Source organism: Phallusia mammillata, chromosome 1, assembly GCF_965637545.1.
Source record: "Phallusia mammillata chromosome 1, kaPhaMamm4.hap1.1, whole genome shotgun sequence".
Lineage (NCBI taxonomy): Eukaryota > Metazoa > Chordata > Ascidiacea > Phlebobranchia > Ascidiidae > Phallusia > Phallusia mammillata.
In genome coordinates, this window is record NC_137252.1 from 22,427,847 (window position 1) to 22,451,279 (window position 23,433).

General features: G+C 36.5%; 2 protein-coding genes and 2 pseudogenes across 4 annotated transcripts; 1 reads left to right on the forward strand and 3 right to left on the reverse strand.

Annotated features, from left to right (window-relative positions):
* Positions 1-4: 4 nt before the first annotated feature.
* LOC145214612 (glutathione S-transferase kappa 1 pseudogene) lies at positions 5-1,322 on the reverse strand (annotated as a pseudogene). Its single transcript, XR_013857086.1, has one exon. The product of XR_013857086.1 is annotated as a glutathione S-transferase kappa 1 pseudogene (transcript).
* A 63-nt stretch (positions 1,323-1,385) lies between these two features.
* Positions 1,386-2,499, reverse strand: LOC145214582 (glutathione S-transferase kappa 1 pseudogene; annotated as a pseudogene). Its single transcript, XR_013857077.1, has one exon. The product of XR_013857077.1 is annotated as a glutathione S-transferase kappa 1 pseudogene (transcript).
* Positions 2,500-6,137: 3,638 nt separating this feature from the next.
* LOC145209000 (B9 domain-containing protein 1-like) lies at positions 6,138-8,439 on the reverse strand. Its single transcript, XM_080079252.1, has 5 exons — positions 8,202-8,439; positions 7,599-7,779; positions 7,051-7,210; positions 6,668-6,767; positions 6,138-6,532 (listed from the first exon to the last, which is right to left on the reverse strand). Exons 1-5 carry the CDS (start codon positions 8,268-8,270, stop codon positions 6,431-6,433), a joined length of 612 nt encoding a protein of 203 aa, XP_079935378.1. The 5' UTR covers positions 8,271-8,439; the 3' UTR covers positions 6,138-6,430.
* A 7,321-nt stretch (positions 8,440-15,760) lies between these two features.
* LOC145238841 (uncharacterized) lies at positions 15,761-22,838 on the forward strand. The gene is made up of 12 exons (XM_080102441.1): positions 15,761-15,895; positions 16,159-16,368; positions 16,869-16,983; positions 17,339-17,526; positions 17,964-18,116; positions 18,399-18,562; positions 18,626-18,680; positions 18,986-19,099; positions 19,380-19,550; positions 19,941-20,078; positions 20,283-20,538; positions 20,880-22,838. Exons 1-12 carry the CDS (start codon positions 15,776-15,778, stop codon positions 21,149-21,151), a joined length of 1,956 nt encoding a protein of 651 aa, XP_079958567.1. The 5' UTR covers positions 15,761-15,775; the 3' UTR covers positions 21,152-22,838.
* The last annotated feature ends 595 nt before the right edge of the window (positions 22,839-23,433 follow it).

Genomic DNA, 23,433 nt, shown 5'->3' on the forward strand with positions numbered 1-23,433 from the left:
TTACCTGTTAGTTAATTAGTAAATAGTTAATTAAAGTATAAAAAGATAAGTTAAGAGTTAAAACAAACATTTTTCCATACAGGCGAATCTTAAATACAAGCACTGTGTTCTGTATAAACAGTATGCAATGTTACTAGATGTCCTTTACACAGATTTTCCAGCCAAAATGAGGTTACTATGATGTAGATCTACACAGACAAAGATTTTTGATCTTTGATGGCCATGGTACATACGAATATTGCCAAGAACAAAAACAACTCATGTTATAGTGCATTATGCAATATTTATGTTAAACTGTTCTGTTATTGTTCAATAGGCAATGTTTGTTTCAAAAAAGATAAGTAATGCACACAAATAATGCATTCTATAACATGCCACACCTCATTGGAGCTTGTGATGCAACTTTCACCAGGATCAGTGGTGTAGCTAAGTTGGAAGAGAGCATACTCTGAAATAGGTCTAGCCATGGCCCCCACTACAGGCTTGAATTTTCTAGTCTATGCCTGGCCAGACAGGAAGAGACCCGAAGGTTACTTTAAAAAAATAGTTACTTGGGCCTTAGTGCATGAAAGGTTGAGAATTACTCCCAGCTAGTAGGTGACAGCTTTTAAACATAGGACACTATTTGATTCATGTTATTAAATTGAGTTATTTTTTAAATCCTGGCCATTCATGTCCTAGAAAATATGCTAGCAAAAATAAACGATCTGAGCCAAACAACATTTTTGGACCATCATCAAGATGGGCAACATATGTTGGAACACCAAATGCACCAAAGCCTAATGCTTGCTGTGTTAGGTCATTTAATTGTTGTTTTCCAACATCTGAACTGCTTGCAGACAAAACCGTGTCAGCAGCAGCTTCAGTTAGTCCTGCTGTCTGACAAGCAGTCTTTAAAATTTTGTCGCTCGGAATGTCTTCATTATCTGCCCAGACCCTTCGAAACATATCACAAGACAATGATTCCAAATGGTCTGGATAATCTTTCTTTACTATACCCAGCACCCTCTGAGTTGGTAAAATTTTGTTTTGGTAAAAGAGCTCTTGTATTTGTGCATTAAAGGTAAATGGTATGTTGTAATACTCTGCCAACCGTGGAAGGTCTTTGGTTAAGTATTGGGTGTGAACAGACAACACTGGAGCGTCTTGCTTGCCAAAGGCAGCCATAATGTCACGTAGAAACACTGGTTTCAGTTGTAGGTCCATATTTTTCCATTTACCCTTGCATCGTTGAATGGCTTTAAATCCAATGTAACTGTATGGTGAGGCAATATCAAAAAAGAAATCTACTACAACTTTTTTGGGAACCTTGCTCATTTTTTACATGTTATCCTATTTTACAGTAAAAAAGTTTACTATATAAACAAGTAATTTGTAACAGAAAACTGTAATTCGAAAGCAATTGTGATTTGCACCATTTGTATACTAAATCATAACTTACACTTTTTAACATAAAAAAAGTCAACTGAAATACATCTGTCACAAAAATAACATATTTCTCAATCACAATAGCTACTTGGGTTTCAAAACCTTATTGAAAATTTTGTTATGGTGCAGATAAGTTATACTTGAAATAATTTCCAGTTTCAATTTTCTCCCTTCTTTTAACATTGGCAGACCTGTATGCAGCTTTCAAATTAGAAGCTACCCAAAACAAACATTTAATATAAATGTTGGGGAAAAAAATTAAAAAATCAAGCTACAAAAAAATTAAGCACACAAATTGTCACTCTAAATCAGTTGTATGTTACAAGATCTAGTCATTTCTAGTAGCTGTCCATTCATGTCCCAGATAAGACGCAAGCAAAAATAAGCGATCTGAGCCAAAAATCATTTTTGGGCCGTCATCAAGATGGGCAACATATGTTGGAACACCAAATGCACCAAAGTCTAATGCTTGCTGTGTCAAGTTCTTTAGTTCTTGTTTTCCAGTGTCTGAAATGCTTGCAGACAGTACCTCATCTCTAGCGGTGTCTGTTAGCCCTGCTTTTTGACAAGCTGTCTTTAAAATTCCATCACATGTAATATCCTCATTATCTGCCCACACTCTTCGAAACATATCACTAGACAGTGATTCCAGAATGTCTGGATAATCTTTCTTGACTACACCAAGTACTCTTTGAGTCGGTAATGTCCCTTTTTGGAAAAACAGCTTTTGTATGTGTGCATTAAACTGAAAAGGCATATTGTAATACTCTGCTAAGCGTGGTAGGTCTTTGTTCATATACTGAGCTCGAATTGGTAGCATTGCTGGGCCTTGGTTGCCAGTTGCAGCCATAATTCCACCTAGAAACACTGGCTTCAGTTTTAGGTCCATATTTTCCCATTTAACATTGCATCGTTGAAGAAGTTCAAATGCAATATAACTGTACGGTGAGACAACATCAAAAAAGAAATCCACCACTACTTTTTTAGGTACCCGACCCATTATTATTTGTTGCACTACTTTATAAAAACAACTTTTCCCTAGGACATATATACTGCATGTAATATACACATAAGATTTGGACACATTTGCAACTGAGATGATCTTTTGGCATGTTTTAAATAAACTCACCATTTGTGATATAGATTTATATAGATTAACTCATAATCAATACTTTAGAGCAGTGGTTTTCAACCTGGGTTCCGCGGAACCCTAGGGTTCCGTACAACCCTTACAGGGGTTCCATGAACTTTAAGAGTTGCACAGGGGTTCACAGCATTTTGGTGTAGCAATTCAAACATGAATGATTCATAATGTCATTGTTGTGAACAGCAATGCTCGCCTGTACGATCTAGTTTTCCTTGGTTACACCATTGATCAATTGTGACGTAATAAACATAGTCTTGATACAGTTTGGCTAAGTTGCAAGAATGTAGAAACGACCGATCCAAGCAACATGGCAATGCGTTTCAGTGAATCGTTTAATTGAAGTCAACTTTTGGCTTGGGGTGTGTTAAGTAAAATGTATGTTTTTTCTTTGATACTTGTATTATGTTTGTGACGTCATAATGCACCCGAGCGTGCTCGGCCGAGCACCGAGCATTAACGTGAGATGCTCGGTGCTCGACCAAACAGAGCACTTGCAGTTTTGGCCCATCCCTAGGGGGTTCCGCAAAGTTTGCCAAAACACCTTGAGGGTTCCGTGCCACTAAAAAGGTTGAAGAGCACTGCTTTAGAGTGATAAAAATACAGGTAAAATCGTACTGACATCATCAAGTTTAAAACTAAATAAAACTGTTTATTTCAGTGGTTCCCAACCTTTTTTGTTACATTCCTCCCTTTGCCTATTTTCGAACTATTCATTTTTCCCCATAAGATGAAAAACAAATATAACATACAAATTATAGCAATTTAAAATATCAATTTATTTCACATTACTACTCAATGTGTAAATATCAATTTATTTCACATTACTACTCAATCTCGTTTGCACTCTGAAAGTCGTTTTTTACTACTTCATGTCTCTTAAATACTTCTAGTTGACTAAAACTTAGGCTACAGCTAAAATATACACAAGACAATGATATGCAACAACTAAAAACAAAAATGTTAAAACAATGGATTTTGTTACGACAATAATTGATCAATTTAAGCGCCTGAAACGTAGCATGCAGCCTTATATACAAGTAGACCTTATAATTAGGGATGTCCATTTCAGAATCTTTTTACAACCAACCGGTTTTAAATGTGCATCGGATCCAAATTATAATGGATATCTCTAATGTATGTGCAAAAATATTCTGTAACATTTCAAATGTAAAAATTTTTTTTTACAGTTTTTATGAAATTCTGTATTCATAAAATTCCTCCCCGGTTGGGAAACACTGGTTTATTTTATACCTACTGAAACACAGTGATCGGGACTTGACTTAAATCATTCTTCTATGTAAAGTGCAAACTATATAAATTGATTTAAATTTAATGTTTATCCTATTTAATGTTGTATAAGAGGTAAATAGTGGGACTATATAGTAAAATGCAACAAATGACACCTATAATTATAGTTTTACTATATGCCAATTATAATTGGCAAATTCGACATTTTGGGTTTAAGCATGGGGTTGGTTGTAGGGTTAATCACAACAATTAACATGACAAAAAATAGCATGTTCTATAAACTGTTCAAATTTAATGCAATTCTAAAACTGTTTATTTTATTTTGCAGTGCTGATAGGGTAAATGTTAGAGGTTTTGGGTAAAACAAAACCATCAACAGCTATAAATCTGCAAACTCTACAAGCTAAACAAATGTCATAAAATATAAACAATGCTTAAAAAAACAATTTTTGGGGGCTGGTGGGGTAAATGTTAAGGCTACAGCCTCAATCTCATATTCTAAAACCTATCCAAATTTAGCCAATTCTGACACTGTTTAAAAAAAATCACCCACTATAAGAGGCCCAGTGGGGTAAATATAGGGGTTAAAGGTATTAATACAACAATCAGCTTCTACACATAGCATATTTTACAAGACATCCAAATTTCATCACATAAACCTTTTGTTTGTGGTGCCATGCAACAACAGCCTTATGACAGTTAGCTGGGTAAATACTGGGTTTATCAAAACCGGTGGTTCTCAACCAGGGCCCATGATCATGAAACAATTTCACTTTTTCTGTTTTGTTGAATTACATTTTTTCCTCTTTCTTTTCCATTTTTGATGATTTTCCCGTTTTTCTGCTTTTAGTATTACCCAAGCTTCTAAAACATCAATTTCTTATTGATCAAATCACCGCACTCGTTTTAGTTACATACCTAGTCACTTTATTTGACTTTGCATGCTCGCTTATATTACCGTGTCACAAGCTTTCATCAAGCGATAGAAAATAAACGAACCGAATTGCATAATTAACCACTGCGTAAAGAGATTTCGGGTCTCTATCCTGACAAGTACATGACCTAATGGGAGGTTAAGAACGGTAGTTTCTGTATAATTTGTACGGTTCGTCTTGAGAGTTAAGACTCCGAGTCATGAAGCAAACACGTTGTAAAACAATCAATCTTGCAAAACAGCATTGGGGGAGCAGTTGTTGAAAATTTATGCCGACTCATGGCACGAAGTCCACATGTCGACTATGACTCGACACATTCTCGTGGGAAAAAACAAACAAACAAATTTGCACGTGACTTCACAAAACTTTACATACCGCAACCTTTTCATTTCTGAGTCCATAGGCGCCGAGTTTTACGAAAATACAAGGTGGCTAACTAAAAATATGACGCAGCCACTAGATCTCAAACTTGAAGCCCAACAAACTTGCAATAGAATGGAACGTTCGTCAAAATGAAATAAAACGAAATGTTTGAAATAAGTTAACATATATACATATATAAATATATATATTTCAATTTTGGAACACGTTGCTCTAACGTTGATTGTTTTTTTAGCATCGTTCAAAAAATGTTTCGTCAAGTTGTTGCTGCTTTATTTCACCCGAGATGACCATTTATTGTTGTGTGCTAACAATTGGGAGTTTGACGTCATAAAGAAAGTACAAACCAAACCTTGTTGTAGTTTTAAGGAACGTTTTGTGGCCTTGTTTTCATAGCAAAATCTGTGCTGATTTTCTTTTTACGATGTTTCGTGCAAAACCAATCAAAATATCCACGGTGGCCGCCACCGTGATTTACGAACCCAAGATGGCGGCGCCACCCCGCCACCGCCTATTTGGCCGAATGGCCTAGCGCGCCTGACCCACATGTACAGACATAAAAAACCTTGATCGGGATTCGTCCCGGGAGTGTCCTGGGTTCGAACCCCGTTAAAAAAAATTATGACTCTTACTTGCAACCAGAGTTTCATACCTGGTTACGTTATATCGGAACAGAGCGAAACAGTTTTTTTCCCCCGTACCGTAATTCATTGTGGGCATTTACCATGACAGAGTTGATTAAAATTTTACGTTGTCGCGCCATAACAATAAATAAAACCTAATCAATATTACATTTGTCGGGATCCGGCCCGTCGGCCGTAGTTTGGTAACCACTGGACTGTGAGGTAAACATGCAAAATCGACAAAGTGGGTAAAAATGTGTTTGCAAAAAAGTTCAGCCTATCCAGTATTCCAGTCTGCTACTACGTAAAAACTCTGCCTATTTCTGTCACAAGAACATTCATTTGTCAACAAAGCTGTTTGAAACACACTTTGAATCGCATGCATCTAATATTTAATAAAAAATATATATTATCAGTAAATAACAAACAATAAACGAGTTCAATACCAGGATTTATCAATAGTTAAGTAAAAAGTCATTTTAGTTCCATAAAAAATAAACAGATGGTAATGTAATTTTGTTGTTGTTTTTGCTGAGTTGAGGTTACAATGAAAACAGACTTTTACCATGCCAGAATTTATAAAAATAAAACATGATATGTGTCATATAATGCACATTTTAAGCATTAAATACGTTTAACAGTAGCAATAAGGAAAAAAGAAAAATATTTTAAATTCCAGCATTGACACCAACAGGAACTGATGTAACATCAGAAGGGGTGACATCATAACCTAACTTTTTCATATCTCTGGTTACAATGTTCAAACAAACCTGTTAAATGAAAAAATGTATCTGTAAATGGTCATAAAATAATGACAATTTGGTTATTGAACAAGCAATTGCTTTTTATATTAAGTTTGATACTAAATCTATAAACAATATTATTACACATGTTTCATTATTGACCTTTACATGTCCTTGGGATCTGACTCGTGTTACATCTCGTCCTTCACCCTGTGAAACCACTTTAGGATCAACAAACTCGGGCCTTCTTCCCATAAACCAACTGAAAAAGTATAAACATACAGATTATGTGGGGTTTATCACACATTATTTATAACCAGAATATATATTTCCAACAAAACATTTCATCCTCTTTAAACTTAAAATTGAAATAAATATTAACAAAACCTTTACAAAAGTTAACTTGGAGGCCCATATCATGTTTTGCATGCCTGTGGAAAATCTAGTTTGGTAAATATGACTGGCACTACCAAATCTGCTTGACACCCCTGTTCTATAAAACATTGGCCTATCATTTTAGAATACAAGAAGTATAAAGCTTTTACCTTGTAAATTTTTGAAATCTGGAGGTTGAGACAGGAACATACATTGGAATGTCAAGTTCATGTTTTCCGGGAGTAATCGGTATGTGGACAGATCCATATCCCCTTACTATTTCCCTCCCAAAAGCATCTGGACCATAACAACTGATTACAAGTTGAGGCCCTAAAAAGAAAGCACATCTATTTCTATTCATTTTTTTGCAGTTCAAAGTGGAAACAAGGTTTTGGTAGATATTGGTGCCTAAAAAAACTAAAATACGGCAGAGTGCATCAGTACTATAAATTTATTAATGCATCATATTAATGCATTTGTTTTACTATATCATGCCATGAGTTAAAGTTGCTGGAGTATCATACTAAAACCATTCGTCACATTAGCTTGAAAATCATATCTCTACCTTCTTTCTTATTAGTCTTTTAAAAGTCTGCTCAGCTTTGACAACATTACAAGAGTTTTAAACATGAGTATGACAATAGTCAAAAATTATAGAGCAGTAACTTTAGACAAACAGAGGAAAACCAAATAATTTGCAGATTATTTAAGTGCTTACAGCCATATGGATTTGTGCTTTTGTATGTTACATTTAAAGGAAAATTCCAAACAAACAACTGGCGCTCATCATGACTTTTATGCGTAAACTGAGAAATTCCTTCCTCCAAACCACTGGTCACCACCCAGTCCTGGCCATGGACAAACATAAAGCGACAGTACAGTTCATCACAGTCTGGAAACTGTAAAACAGAGCAGAATTTTAACACACTGTTGAAAAATATACAATCTTTCAGACCATCCTGCTTTTTAGGTTTACACTTGTTTGTGTAAAGAGAAAATTTCCAATCCTTGAGACCTGGGCCGTCTATAAGACTATCATACTAAATCAACATGTAACACAATAACTCCAAAATAAGGACAGGGGTTATTAAGTTTGGCATTAATTGCTAAATAGTTTTAAAATATTTAATAAATGTATAAGGTGGCAGAGTGGTGTAAAAAAATACACTTTCAGGTTTATAATTTAGTGTGCTTATTCACTGACAAACGCGCAATACGCTCAACTATAAATTGCCACTATCAAAAATGTAATTAAAGTCACATTAAAGAAATGTTTGAAAACACTCACTAAAGCGGGTTTAAAAAAAGCCTAGTAACTTACTTCAGCTGTCTTAATCTGACCGTTTGCCATTACCAAAAATACGGCGGGATTGGGATTGACCCCAGTCATTTCCAACTCGGATGTAATTGATGATGATGATAAATTTGTAAAAAGACACTGATTTCAGAACTTGCTACACTAACATGAGCAACCTTGGTTTCGCCCGTTTCATTATAAGGTGTAAAGAACTTAAACGAACATTTTTAAAATAGTTTTGTGTAAAAACATTTGAAAGAATGTGGTTGACAGGTTATTGTTTGCAAAATATCCGCAGCTATAAAATCGTAAAATTAATGTTTTTAGTTTTAAAACGGTTAAATAATTTAAAATTTATTCTATATTAAATAAAATTTAGTAAAAACAACTATCAAAAGTATTGTGACAAAAAAATTAAAAGATTTCAAGTTGAAAGGTGTAACCTGTGGCCATATTGCATGCTTCAACATTTTTCCTGAAGTTGCGGATTAGAACAATCACTCGTCATGGATAGTGAATTTAGTATTAACTAACCAAACTATATTATTCATATCATATTTAACACCAAAGCACCTACCCCAGCAATTTTATAGCTGCAATATTACAAGTATTAGCATTGGTATAAAATTATAATCGAAACTTAAGAAATTAATTAAATATAAATCCGGCTCTAGCGAGTAAACGATCCCAGCTAGCGGGATTTTTCCACCGGTTTACAATCCATTCATTATTGGCTGTTATCCTAATTCTGCAGCAAATTATTTTTGGGCTGTTGTTGCATCGTGATTGTAAACTTGCCAACATTGAAAAAGCGACAGTTAAAAAGACTTAATCTTGTTTTTAACCAGTACAATCAAAAAATATCATTCAACAAAAAATGCTGATACATTATTGCGCATGGTAGGTGAAATGCATAATATTACATTTTATTGTGCACATACTGCAAAACAGAATTAAATTGACAAGTACGAATCAGTTTGGCAGCGTTTGACAAAATTAGGTCAGTTTCAAATACGATCGCCATTCATGTCTGTGGTTTCTTGGTTCAGTGATACAAAACCTAACACCCGCTTCCTTAAAAAACCCCAATAACGAAACGAATATATAAAAGGATTGATTGCGCTGTTGATAGGCAAAAGAATAAGAGTTAGCAGCGAAAAACGACCCTGCCAGATATTCATGTAACTGTGGTAGTCGCAATTTTGGTCAGTGTACGTGGTAGACTTAACAAAGTGAAAAAGCGACAAACCACACAAGGGCACCCAGCAAAGAAAATCAGTTGCAATTATTATAATGATACGCATCTGCATATTGCGATCTTCGCGACTGCGGCGGTCAGACAAGTTCTTGTTTGGGTCTATGGTCGGATTGCGGCAAGGCCAACAACACCATCGAGATGCAAATTCTCTTTGACGTATAGTTTGTCGCCATACAAACGTATAAGCAAGCAAAATGTAGAGGAAAGATAAGGTGTTAAACATTACCACAACGAGAGTAAAGAAAGCTGAACGGTTTGTGTGTGTTACAAAATACTTTGCCGTGCACACACTCTGTTCGTTGTAGTACCCGAAGAACTCTGGCTGATCGTCAGCATCAAATATATCCAAGTTACGACCGATTTGCAGGAGTTGCAACCAATCAGGTTCATTCGATACTGAATAACTGCTGGCTATTTGTGATCCGCAGTTCGTGTCGATGAAGTCGTTCACTTTGCGCATTACAGCCACAAGGTAGTCGTAATGCATATCAGTCTGTTCAAAGCATTTAACAGATTTAATCTTAACAAAGTTGTCGAATATGACGCGCACGCTTTCGAATGGTAAAAACGGCACAACAGCATAAACACTCCAAACCACCCATGCTAATATAGTTACAAACACCGCTGTTTTGAATTGTTTGCGATCTTCCCGGAACGGCGAAGCAACGCTGTCAAGCCGAAAAGATGTGATGATCACCAACATGCTGACCGACATCTGGCTCGACACAAAAGAGATCACTCCCATTGCAGAACAGGTCGAACTTGAGAGCCACTTGTAGCGATCATCGCTGCTGTATTCATGGTCATGATGTCGATGTGCGAGACCGTACATCGCTATATATGTTCCCATTAGAAAGTCAGATACTGCCAGGTTAAGCACTAACCATCGGTGCACTTTTTCTGTTTTTGCAAGTTTTTTGAAGTTGCGTACTAATAAAGGAGCACAATGAGCAATCACGGCGATGTTTCCGAACACAGCCGATATTGCAAAGCACCATACGATCCCCTGGACGATAGCTTTATGTCCCAGGGCATCAAAACTGTTGTGATCGCTTTCCGATAAAGTATCCGGCACTGCACATGCATGATTTCTGTCAGTACACACTCCAGCATCTAAAATACTGACATTTACTCCTTGTATTCCATCTCGAACGGCACAGATTAAAACAGGCGATGATTGGGATTTCTGCAGGTGAACGTCGGCCAGCTGTTGGTATTTATTGCAGTCCGCTCTGCGCCATGCAAAGTCGTGCCAGTTTGCATCCAGTGGCTTAGCGCGTGGCGTTGCATTAAAAGTGATGTTGCCCGTATCAGTTGCGTTTTGTGATATACACAACGTGGCATCTTTCCACACATGACTCATCGCCTAAAACAATCAGCTGACTAGGCATTACGCTGTTTTTGAAAGAAATGTTTAATCGTTTATCACAACTATTAAAAACAGACAACACGGTTTTGAAGACCGGCGTTTTTCTGTGTAATCCTCGTTTCGAAAACTTAGCCTCAATACTAGGGCTACCATGCAGCCATTTCTAAACTATTGTCCTGGAAGCTCTAGTCCAATGACTGCCCAGACAGAAAATTGCCTTTTAACGTTAAGCAGCACCTGTCCATAACAGCACAGAATATTGTTTTACAGCATGTAATCGGATCTAAATCACTATTTTCACCCACAACTAAAAAATACTCTTATAGTGCCTGATAATCAACTTTCTATGTATAGCTAGTAGGCTACTGTGTCATTTTGACGTCAGGGCCTCCATTTAACTTTCTTGAGCTATATCCCATTGTCACTTAATTGATTTTAAATTTCATAACAACGCATTACAGGACCTGGTAAGTACACTTATGATACGTTGTCGGAAACGCCACGCTTAACATTTGAATGGATTCATGCAACTCGATGAAAACTTGACTGGACATGACATCATATAGCCAAAAAGGCAATTGGCAAAGTCACACTGCAGTGGCAACGTCTGAATCCAAAAACGTCTCGAAGAAAATCTTTTGCAACTAAAAAGGTACGAAGAAGTTTGATCTGAAATTAAACAAGCGTACATAGCACTTAGTCAGCGTATGATGCGGATGATATTTATTTGTTTACGTTACACAGTGCTACCTTTAAACTGAGGACGCAGACTGAGGTTGGACTCAAAACAGGTTTTTGTTGGATACCACCTCTTGACTACCCAAACATTTTTTCAACTGCATACTGTTTTTATTAAGCTTAATACACGTTATTCATCGGCTCTGTTAAAGATTGTACGTTGAGCTGCAAATATCACAAAAACTATATTTAAACAGCCCAACTATGACTATAAACTTTCATGCGCCTGTATTAACATGGTCATTTCGGTTAGCTCTGCATTGCAACATTCCGCATAGCTTATTTAAGCCCACCTAGTCACAAAATTGTATGCATCTGGTTTACAAATTGTATGAGCGTCGTTTAATTTGTCTGGCCGTGGACTCATCGGACGTGGTGAAGCATTATGAAGGAATTAGCAGCGCAATTAATATTTTACCAGGATATTTAATGCGCCCATTTTTGGAGGACCATCAACACTAAAAGCTGTGGTATTATTAGTGATTTATCTTGTCATTGATTGGCGTGCGCAGTGCAATTTTTCATTCATTGCCTCCGAGCGTTTATCAGGTTCCGTACAAAATTTGTAACGAATAGACAATTGGTCTATACTTCTTGGTGTCGAATTAAAGTCAGTGGCGTTCAGCATCCAAAATCAGTAAGTTTTTATAAATAATGTCTGTGATGTGCCAAGTGCAAATTTTCGGGAGAAGGGAAAAGTCCAACAAACGGGTATACAAATCGATGCGCTCTTTACTTGCATTTGTCAATCATACAACGTAACACGTATTTTTAACCATCCCTTTAAAATGATCATTTCTATCAACAGGGGTTGTGTGGTCAAATGTTTTAGCGCTCACAAAATCGATCGGTAAATGATGTTTGTGTCGTTTATATCCCATGCAACAACCAAAGGCATTGCGTTAACACGAGTTGCATTTTCAGTTGCATACCGCTGACCTTGACCAAACATTAAATATTTAAAGGGTTATTGATTTTTACTTTCGCTGTTTTTAACAATAAGACATACGACAGATTGTCATGGTAATTTATACTTTGCATGATGCAACAGCTTTAAAGACATGTTCCTGTTTTTATCATAGCAGTATATTGTTTCAAAACATGTTTTATTGTAGTGCTTAAATGAAGTTTATAAACCTCAAAATAGTTGTCATGCATTCACGTAAAAATGTCAACACGCCTCGATATAGGTCAGTTCATATACATCGACATATGTTATAACGAATTCTGTCTTCAAAACATCCGAAATGTTTCAAACAAAAAAGATAACAACTAATATGCGATATTTTGAAGTCTTACGACCAGAAGTTGTTTACAGCGCTCCTTATATGCCTTTTCTAAGTCTTTTTGGCTGAAAGTTCGCAAGGTGTGCCAATACTATTTTCCGCAAATTAACTTTAGTTTCATATGATGCCTACGCTCCAGTTTGTCAATCTACATCAACCTATTTCTGCTACAAATAACAATTTAAATAATGGTGATTTTCCGTCTGTCTCGCGGTGACACATTTCGCTAACCGCCAATTAATGCGATAATTATATACCAAACATTCTGTCCACCCTGTCTTTCCTTAGGCACACATACAGAAACCTTCCGACATTCTAAGCCTCGCATTTGCAGTTTATCCATCATGGTTATACAATACTACTCTTTATCGATCAGCAATTTTTTAGTTCGCTGCATCTGATTGCATCACACGGTCCGCACCGGAATGGGAGATCAGCTGCACCTCTTATCTCTGTTAGCTAATTGGAGCATCGCCACGTCCCCAGTCCGCTATTAATCACCATGCATTTCAACGCCGCATGATTAATTTGCCTTTAGGGGTCGTAATTTTAAATATTAGGCTTATACCTGATGCTGATTATACAATGTGATTACTTAAAGGATTTTGAGGGGAAACGGGCGGCAAACACATCAGTGTTATAAAAAGCCAATACAGTGTTTTAAATTTGAAATTTGATTTTAATTACTTGCACCAAACGCCACAAACTAGTACTAATAAAAATAGTCGCATTTGTTACAATACTCCCTGATTTGGCCTCGGTAAATTAACATTATATTTGTACATTATATGTGCACTTCCATAGACGCCATTTTTGGTCTTCGTGCAAACTTTTTGAAGTAATTTTAGTCATTATGGTATCAATTAAGCCGTCACATTATCTGTTGAGACATGAAGCAGACATGTGTAGTTCTCCCATGAAATAATTCAGAAGTATTGCCTATTCAACTGTTTCTCAACTAAAACTGGTCTACATTGCTTCCAAATTACACCGGCTTTATATAGCCGACTTACAATCCATACTTTATAACTTGTGGTAGTTTCAGAGTTGAACGGAGACAAATCGCGTTTTCCGCCACGCTGAATTACAACTACGTATTGATTTTTCGCGTTCTACTGTTATGTAACAAACAAATTACCTTTTGATTGTTGTTCAAGATTTTTGTACATACTTTTTAACCTTTGCCACAGCTTCTGGACGTGCATCACATTTCGTTAGCAGAACATTGGTAATAAATGAAAATGATTCGTCTAATTACAGAAAATGCATTACGACTGTTTTATTTCAACCTTGTTTAATTTATGCTTTTTTTTGGTTGAGTTGAAGAGACATATAACTTACATAATGCCTATTTTAAACCACCGTTAACTTTGCTGGGCCACGAAAAATTTAAATGTGTCCATAACGATATTTTTCACATGCTTCCTGCTATACAACAACACATGAAACTCAATGCTTACTACGGAACTGTTTTTCTTCTTTACGTCGCTTGTAATACTTAGTTACGTCGCAGCAATTTTAATGCGGTAAGTTAGCAACAAAACAGCGATTATTTACTGAGTATAATGATTTAGGGCTTACTTTTCTAAAAAGTATTTGAAAACCCCCGGTTGTACGCGTGTCATTAAGCACAACAAGTTTTATGATGTAATAAATTTGTTAACAATTTGCCTCACAAGGAATTGTTTGTTGAACGTTTATTGAGTTTTTTGTTTGTTTTATGTGCAGGATCTGATCGTTCAGACTTCACGCGGGAATCGACAAGAAAACCGAGTGCCATATCACGTTTAAAAGAGGCATATGGCAGCCGTAAAATCGATGCGTAAAACTCGAAGGTAAAAGCTGAATAATTGGTATTTTCTTGTCTAGAATTGGTCATCGCTAATTGCGTTGCGCAACTAATTTGCTTTTGAAAAGCGTGTAACCAGTTTTGACAGGTTTCTCAGGTTACATTAGGGTGCTAGGCCAAATCACTGTTAAATATGCATTCAATGGCAAAGGCAAATCGTTTAAATTTTAGAAACACGTCAAAACAAAAATAACAATTATGGTTTTTCTGTACGACCGTTGGCAATGTTGTTTGGAGTTAAAAGTAGCAATGGGCCGAGCCGAACAATAAGCCGAGTACTCGGTACCAAACATTACAATTTTTGATGCTCGGTGCTCGGCCGAACAGTTGGACAAACTGACCGGGACATTAAATTTGCATATTTATGCCGTGCTGACATACGAAACTAGTGTTCGAAAGGGTATCCAAGATCAAAAACTACTTTTTTAAAAACGTGAAAAGATGATGGACAACGCGTACACTTATAGGGCCTGTACAGCTCAATGAACCGCTGATGACGCAAGGGATCTTGAAACGCTACAAAACTAGCTTGGAATTGGAAATGTTTGTGACGTCACAATGCACCGAGGATTAATTTGAGATGCTCAGTGTTCGACCGAACAGTACATTTGCAGTTTCGGCTCTCCCCAAGTTAATAGAAATCCGGTACGGTGTTGTTAACATGATGAAATATTGTGTGTCAATAATAATGATGTTCCCGCCGTTCTTTCAGCTGCCGCCAAACACAAAAACAAACCTACTCATCATTAGCGCGAGAGCGTGTGAAAACATGTCGACATGCGCAATTGTTCACAATTAAGATTGTTTCAAGTAAACGACCGTATGCATATTTATGGCTTTGTATGTTACCCGCATTTTTATGGTTGCACAATCACTGTAGTATGTATGCACAGGTAGTTCGTATTTGTTTTCTAGTTCGAATTGCATTCTGGCGATACGCAAAATGTTGCAAAAAGCAAAATAAAGTAAAATGAGTTTTTTAGTTTTTTTTTTGGTTGTAAAGTATCAAAATATGTTACATTAACATTACTCATAGTTTCTCAGTGCAAAGTCTTTGAAAACTTTTTTTGGAAATCCGGTATTGATTTTGAGGCAATCATGTATTTAAAGTTACATCTTATTGCGGGAATTGTCACGTGGTTCTGCGTAGATTTATCAAAATCAGGAAAAGGTGGAGGAAAAACTGCTTCAAAAGTTGGTCTAGCGGCAATTTCGCAGGTAAACTGTAGTCATGGCGGTTTAGCGACGTCATGTTTCCAACTTTTAACTACTAATCGAAATCATAAGCAAGCGCTGTGTTAACTAAGTGTATTGCAGTTATTTTAAACTATAGGTTTACATATTTTGAAAACAAAAATTTAAAAACGAAATGCGAAAAAAAAATCCATTACCACCCATAGTAAATTGAAATTGACTTATTTTTTAAATTCTTTATTCGCAAATCTGCTTGAAAAATAACACCAAACATTTTTTTTAATCAGGCGGGCTCGTTACCTACGGCCGCGGATGGATCGCATGCCTTGGAAGGCGATATACACCTGGATGGAGTAAACGGCACCCTGATGCAGAACAATATGATGGCAAAATTAAAACATGATCTTCTTCTGCTTAATGGATATGATAAATCAGTTCGACCAGTTCGCAACCACTCTCATAGCGTTTTTGTTGAGATTGATTTTACTTACATACAGGTTTGAATTTAAATTTGTATGTAAGATCCTGTGTTTTCACCCAATGGTTTCATGCCGATGGTTTATTTTGATTTTATCACGGTTGCTTTTTAGAATCCACAAAAATCCAAATGGTTTTTATGTCACAACTTCACAATTCTTTTTAAAAATTTACAAAAGATTTAGTACCAAATATCAGTTAACAATTTGGGCACTCAAGTTTTGTTTTATGTAAACAAGGGCCAAATGCAAAGCAATACAATTTTACTTGTCACCATGACAACACAATGTGTGTTTTTCGAACGAAGTCTAAGTAGGGCGCAAACCCACTTTCGGCTTTAAATACGTATTTCGGAACAGATTGCTGTTGTAAAACACACATGTTGTGTTGTGAAAAACTAAGTGGTTATCTTACGGTAATGTCATCGTATTTAATATCTACTGGTTTTTGTACATAGGTTTTGGTGTCACTTCTTTTTGTACAGCTTTTACCTAAATCGATTTAACAACCCTACTTTTAGGTGTTAGACTTAAACGAAAAAGACCAAATTCTAAAAAGCTTGTTGAGGTCTAGACTGAGTTGGATTGATCAATACTTAACCTGGGAACCTGACCAATACGACGGAATTACAAGCAGTAAGAAATATATAGTATCACCTACTTAAATCGTTGATCTGAGCATGTAGAATTATTTTCGACCCCAACACAAAACCAAATGACAACCAAAAACTAAATGATAAACAGACGACAGCAGGATTTAGCAACTACACTGCTGTAAATCGTGGTTAAAATTTCATATTTATTGATTAATCCCAAAAAATCGTCTCCTCTCCATCCCCCAAAATCTATAATCATTTCTTCGTTGTTGATTTAATTTGTTTTATATAGGTTTGGTGACTGTTTCTTGATTGTTTACAACACATTAAACAACTTCCTTGTATTGTATAAACTATAAAGTATGGATCATAAGACGCTCAATGTCTTGTTTCAGTACGTCTTCCATCTTCTATGGTGTGGATGCCCGATATAGTTTGCTATGAAGAGATCGGGACGAAAGATTATAGTCCCCGCGTTCCGTATGTCGAAATAAGTAGTGATGGAACTGTTCGATATTTTGAGCCAACTGCTTTCGAGACGACTTGCAGTGTTAATATTGCATACTTTCCGTTTGACCATCAGGTATCTACAAATAGTCTGTCTTCCATTTTTTCACTTTTAATAATTGTGCCGAATCGTTTTCGGAAAACAACTTCGGGTGATAAATTGTCAAATATGACGTTCTTTTCAAGTAAAGTGACGAATAGGCTGTGTCGCGATAAGTTTAAACAGCCACATGTTCTCACGGCTTGTGCTTCTAAATACTAAATACATGTGTTTGTATTTTTGTTTATTACTAGCGAGAACATACAGGCAACCGTTATCATTTAAAATACGATAAACTATATTAACAAAATGTTATGATGGTGTCCCCCTTAAAAACGAACACAAATAAGACTCTGCTCATAGGTGCGACGTTTTTTTTTATTTGGCGACATTTGTCCAATTTTTTTTAATTTTTAATATTTTAAACATTTCTTTTACGGCAACCAGTAATCGGATCAATGTTGTTTGATTAGGTTTGTTTGATGACATTCACTTCATGGTCGTTTCCTACGTCAAAGTTAGACGTCCAATCGTTTCGAACGAGTCCCGAATATATGACTGATATTTCAGTGTATTTTGTCAAGACTGGCGAGTGGATTTTGGATGAGATCGTTGTAAAGAAAATTGTACGGTTACAGATTTTTTTGTTTACATGCAGAAACTAGACTTGTTAATGCAATAAAAAAAGTATTTTAACGAGGTTCGAAGGCAGGTGGTTGGCAATATGTTTATGTAAAACAACACATCTGAAAATAAATTCTGTGTGAGACTTATTACGCTTCTGGTATTGAAAAAGCCAAAGGGTAGCTGTTTATTGCATGTATTGCATGTAAAATGAAATCCGAAACTTAACAAAACAATACTCGGCAAAAACGTCGATCCCTTACGAGCTTTGAATGGTTTTGCAGTCACAGAGTTATGCTTCGATTCTTGCGGAACACGAAGGTGAAGATGAGGATGAACACGAGGAGCACGAGGACGTTGATCAAATCATTGAGCAGCAATATTTTTACATGGACCCTAAGAAGACGGTTAAGGAAGTTGCTGAAAGCCGCCATTCAGATTTACACTGGTAAACACTTTAAATGTATTTGAAGATAGAGCTTCTAAATGGAAATGGTATTTTTGTTTGCAGGTCTGAAATCCAGTTTCAGTACAAACTTAGACGCAACTCGTCATTATATATGCAGGTTAGTAAAGCCGCCACAGCTAAAAAACATTGGTCAAAAATGTCCAAAAATTCTATTTTCTAAATCATTCTATTAAAATTCTTTTCAGCAAAATTAGGTACGTATAAGCTTACCAACTCTAAATTAATTCCAAAATATGTATTTTGATTTCATAAACTTCTCTTTAAAAAATGAGTCGTTTCGAAACGCAACCTCAAACACATAGACTATAAAGAGTTATCAGAAGTTGTCTGTTTCCAACTCAACAACTAAACTCATTTACATGTTCTTGTACATGCTTTGCATTTAACAAACCTTTACCACAGAGCATGTTATTTCCTGCCCTTCTTCTTACCACAATTTCTCTTCTTGGATTTTATCTCCCCCCAGACAGTGGCGAGAGAATCGGATTGCAAATTACTATCATGCTTACTTTTATGGTACGAGCATTATTTTATTAGGGTGTATGTATATTTTCGGAATGTTGTGACAGCGTATGTTTTACAATTTTAACACTCTACAAAGTCTAATCAGGCTTTTAATAATAGTAAGACTATTTTAGCTTAACTTTCATGTACTTTTTGTGCCGTTGGGTTTCAAAATCCTCAAATATTTTTTATTACTGTACATATATATATGAGTACCCGATAAAGTTTATGTGATTAATGTGAATCAAAAGATAATTTCAAGGAATTCAATCATTACATTTTTATCCAACAGGTGTTTTTATTAACGGTTGGTGACATGTTTCCGGCATCCACTGGTCCTTATCTTGGTCTCTACTTTGTTCTTTGCATGGCAATGTTGGGACTAAATATGGTTATGACTGTTTTGATACTTAACTTGCATCACATGCCATACGCAGCAGTAATGCGCGGACCCAATGACAAGGTAAAGTAGCGATATGACAAATAAACGTTCATGTTAAATTTAGCCTTCGACACAATTTCTAATCATGTTTAATTAAAACAAATATAATCTCAGAGTAAAATTTTGGTTAGCATTAGCATGCAGCATATTTACAGGAAATCCATATTGATTGATTGATGGGACTTAGTCCGAAACCCAATTTAATGGTAGTTGCAATGTCATGTAAACTATACCTATGAGTTCATATTTGCTTGGCTAAGCACCGAGAGTAATGACGTCCTTAATGTACTGGCAAACCCTACAAATATCTGAAGAGAACTAATTATTCCACGGGTTTTCAATTTTCATTTTAGCTTTTTGTGGGTGTGTCGTGTACTTCTACAATTTACACCACCTTGTTGCTTTTTGTAGGGCGAATATACTGTGGCCATGAAAGCTGTGCCTATTTGGATAAGAACGTGTCTCTTTTTATCCGGACTTTATTCGGAGTTGACCGATTTTAAGCTCACTGAGGAAGATATCAGAGGAAAAAAAAACAAACCAAGAAAGGTAACATAGGCTTTACAATTGCCTGCGTTAACACTTTATATGAGCACGATGGTAACCTGTTTTAAAATACTCAAATGAGTCGTTTAACCACCAACGTTGCAAGTACATGTATGTTTGAAATACAATGACGGTGTTTCTACTAACAGCTTGTTTAGTAAATAATATTATATTTTTGTAATGTTTCACGGAATGCTTTATTGTTAGCCAACAGCGATTACCGAAAAAGTGAAACCTATGCTGAAGAAATACAAGTCTTTCGTGCGATCCAAAACAATGGGCACAATCAAAGTAGAAGACATTGATCATGAGGGAGGTTGTGATAATGGATCTTTCTCTACATCGAAATCAGAGCAGGACGCCACGAACCGTTATGACAAGAAGAGCTCCAGGATCAGGTTCAGAAAAACTTCAAGTGTAGATCGAGAAGAAGATGTTGTCGAAGAAAGGAAGGAATTTTGGGGTAAGTTTTAAATTCGTTTTTTTTTCTGAATACAAAATAGGCGTAGGGCTCTCATAGTAATAAAAGGGAAAAATTCAAATAGATTTTTTTACCCTCAGTTTAGTATCAAAGACATTTAACTTCAGTTTAGGAGTGTGTCCCGAATTCGTATATCTTTAACGTGCATTTTTTAACAAATGTTCCACTAAATGCAGCATCAAAACCGTTTAACCAGTTTGTCTACTCTATACAGAGGACAATAATATGTACGTCTTGATCGACTGCACAAATTTCTTAGTTATTTGCCCTAAATAAAAGTTTTTTCTGTGCTTCGATAACATCTAATTCCCATGCACTTTTAGATTCGAGCAAGCTGCAAACGCTTTGTGACACTCTGGCCAGTGGCAGTGACAGTTGTCGCGAGTTTCTGTCGGCGCGACGAGACCTGGCATTTGCCACTGATTACTTGCGTTGTCAGTACGATGAGTTGAAGGACGACAAGCGAGCTGAGGCGATTGCGGAAAAATGGAAAGATGTAGCAAGGAAGCTTGATGCTGTGTGTTTGCGGGTGTATATATTTGTATTGGTGGTATTGCACTTGTGTTTGCTTGTTGCTATTTTGGTCGAATTTTAAACAGATTTAGGTGGTTTAAGTATTTGCTTTATTCGATTCCTTTTCTGACATAATTTTTTTACATACTTAGGATGTGGGAAAAAGGTTTTCTAAAGTGATACAATTATTTTTTATTTTATGCAATGTGATATGATGTGGGAAAAAGGTTTTCTAAAGTGGTACAGTTATTTTTTTTATTTTTATGCAATGTGATGAAGATAAAAATCTATAAGCAGTGTCTATAAGCACGTTTATGTACCTGAATTTTTTTTAACTTTAAATTACTTTTTTCTTGTACTTATTTCGCTAATCAAATCTTAGACAGACGCATCATTTTGTAAAATGTCTATCGTTTGCTCTGGGTTTTTGCACATTGACGCATTGATAAACGACTTGCATTAACTTAAACGACCTACAAAAATTCATTGATTATCAACGCGATGCTGCGGCTTACACTACAACAATCTTTTTGCGTGTGTGTTTATCTTTAGACTAGAGCCACAAACGCGCTAAATAGGGCTTCCTACTGGGCAGCCTCCACGTTGTAGAGCAAAGGTGGGCAACCTTTTTGCATCCGCGGGTCAAAATGCAGTGATATATTGTGGAGGCGGGCTGCAACGATGGTCATGCAATAACATAGCAGTGCTAGGCAACGTCAAATAAACAATGATTTTGTCTTTCTTTGTAACAAACTAAAAACTTCACGTTTAATGTAACAACTCTTTGGTGCAAAAATGGGATTTAACATACACATTCTGTTCGGCCGACCAAAATCAAATACCAGTCGCGGGCCGCTTAAAAGTTGGTCTCGGGCCGGATCCGGCCCGCGGGCCGTAGGTTGCCCACCCCTGTTGTAGAGGGTATATGGTTTTGTGTCGTTTAAACAGCTAATGCTCACTGGACTATATAACATGAAAAGAGTTTTTGTAATACACCTTGTTTTACTTTATAAAAAAAGCCATTCAGAGAAACATGCAGAACGGCTAAAACCCACTGTAACAAAGGGCAGAAAATTGTGCAACAATCCGTCGTACTTCGCCTCTGAACGTCGCATTCAATGTTACATATTTTGCGACGGTACTAATAAAATGACCAGTCTTGCATCTTATGATTCCCGCTTATCCTCGGTAGAGCTACTAACACTGAGCATAGGCTTTGGCCCGGTCTGAGAACTTCTCGTAGATGGCGCAACAGAGCATAGGCGTTTATGGTGCTGACTCAGCAATTATTCTTACCATAAACCCAAATTGCTGTAACAGCACCATAAACGCCTATGCTCTGTTGCGCCACCTACCAGAAGTTCTTAGGCCGGGGGCCAGCCCAAGCTCAGTGTTAGTAGCTCCACCCTTATCCTCAGTATAACTTGCGATGCAATCTATTGTGTTGTGTGACGTAACAATGAACTGTCAATTTTGTGTGATAACGCAATATGGTAAATGGTTTCGTTTATTTCGTCATACTGCCTTCGGTGAACCACGGTGCTACGTCGATGTGGAAAGCCGTGTTTTATCATTAAACGATTGTCATTGTTGAGTCGATTTGTAAATATGTGAAAAATGTGTACTCCTGAAAGTAATCGTGTTACACTTCTTTATTTTAAGCGGAGTATGTAATGCAATTTGCTTTTGTGTAGATTTTAGAAACCGTGTCCTTTTTTTGCATGCATTTAATCGGTTCGCACAACAAGATCTACAAAACGCGTAGGCTACCTATCTGCGTGGACAGTTTGATCGAGGTCTTTAGGAAGCGCGTTTCAATTTTCCCTCTTTCGCGGCTTCACGGGATGTTTCAATCAGTCTTTTTATAGTTCCAACCAAATCAAGGTTTTGAGATTCAAGTCATCTTTAATATTGAAGTCACAGTTGCAATGTCCTGAACAACTTTTTCAATACAGCAAACTTTGGGGGAGGAGATATTTGGCTTAACGCCAACATTAGATGAGAATAAAGTGCGTAAATAAAATTATAAACGAAACAGCACCTACCCAAATATTCGTCCTCTTACTTGCAAATCAGCTTTATCACAAAGCGGATAGATAAGTATGGGTATTTTTACTGCTTTCGTGTATTTACAAGTTTTCAAAAATTCTGCTGTTCCGGATTTATAGGTTTGCTCAAGCGCATCGAATTTCATCACAATCAGATAGTTCACAGATTTTTCACCAATACCAAGTCTGACTCAAGTCATTGGAACTTTTTAACCCGGTTGTGTGTTATCATTTTAGTTCAAACAAAACGTACTTCACAAAGGAGATTTGAGGTTAGTAACTGTCGAATAAAACTGAAGGTTTAAGGGCCTGGGTG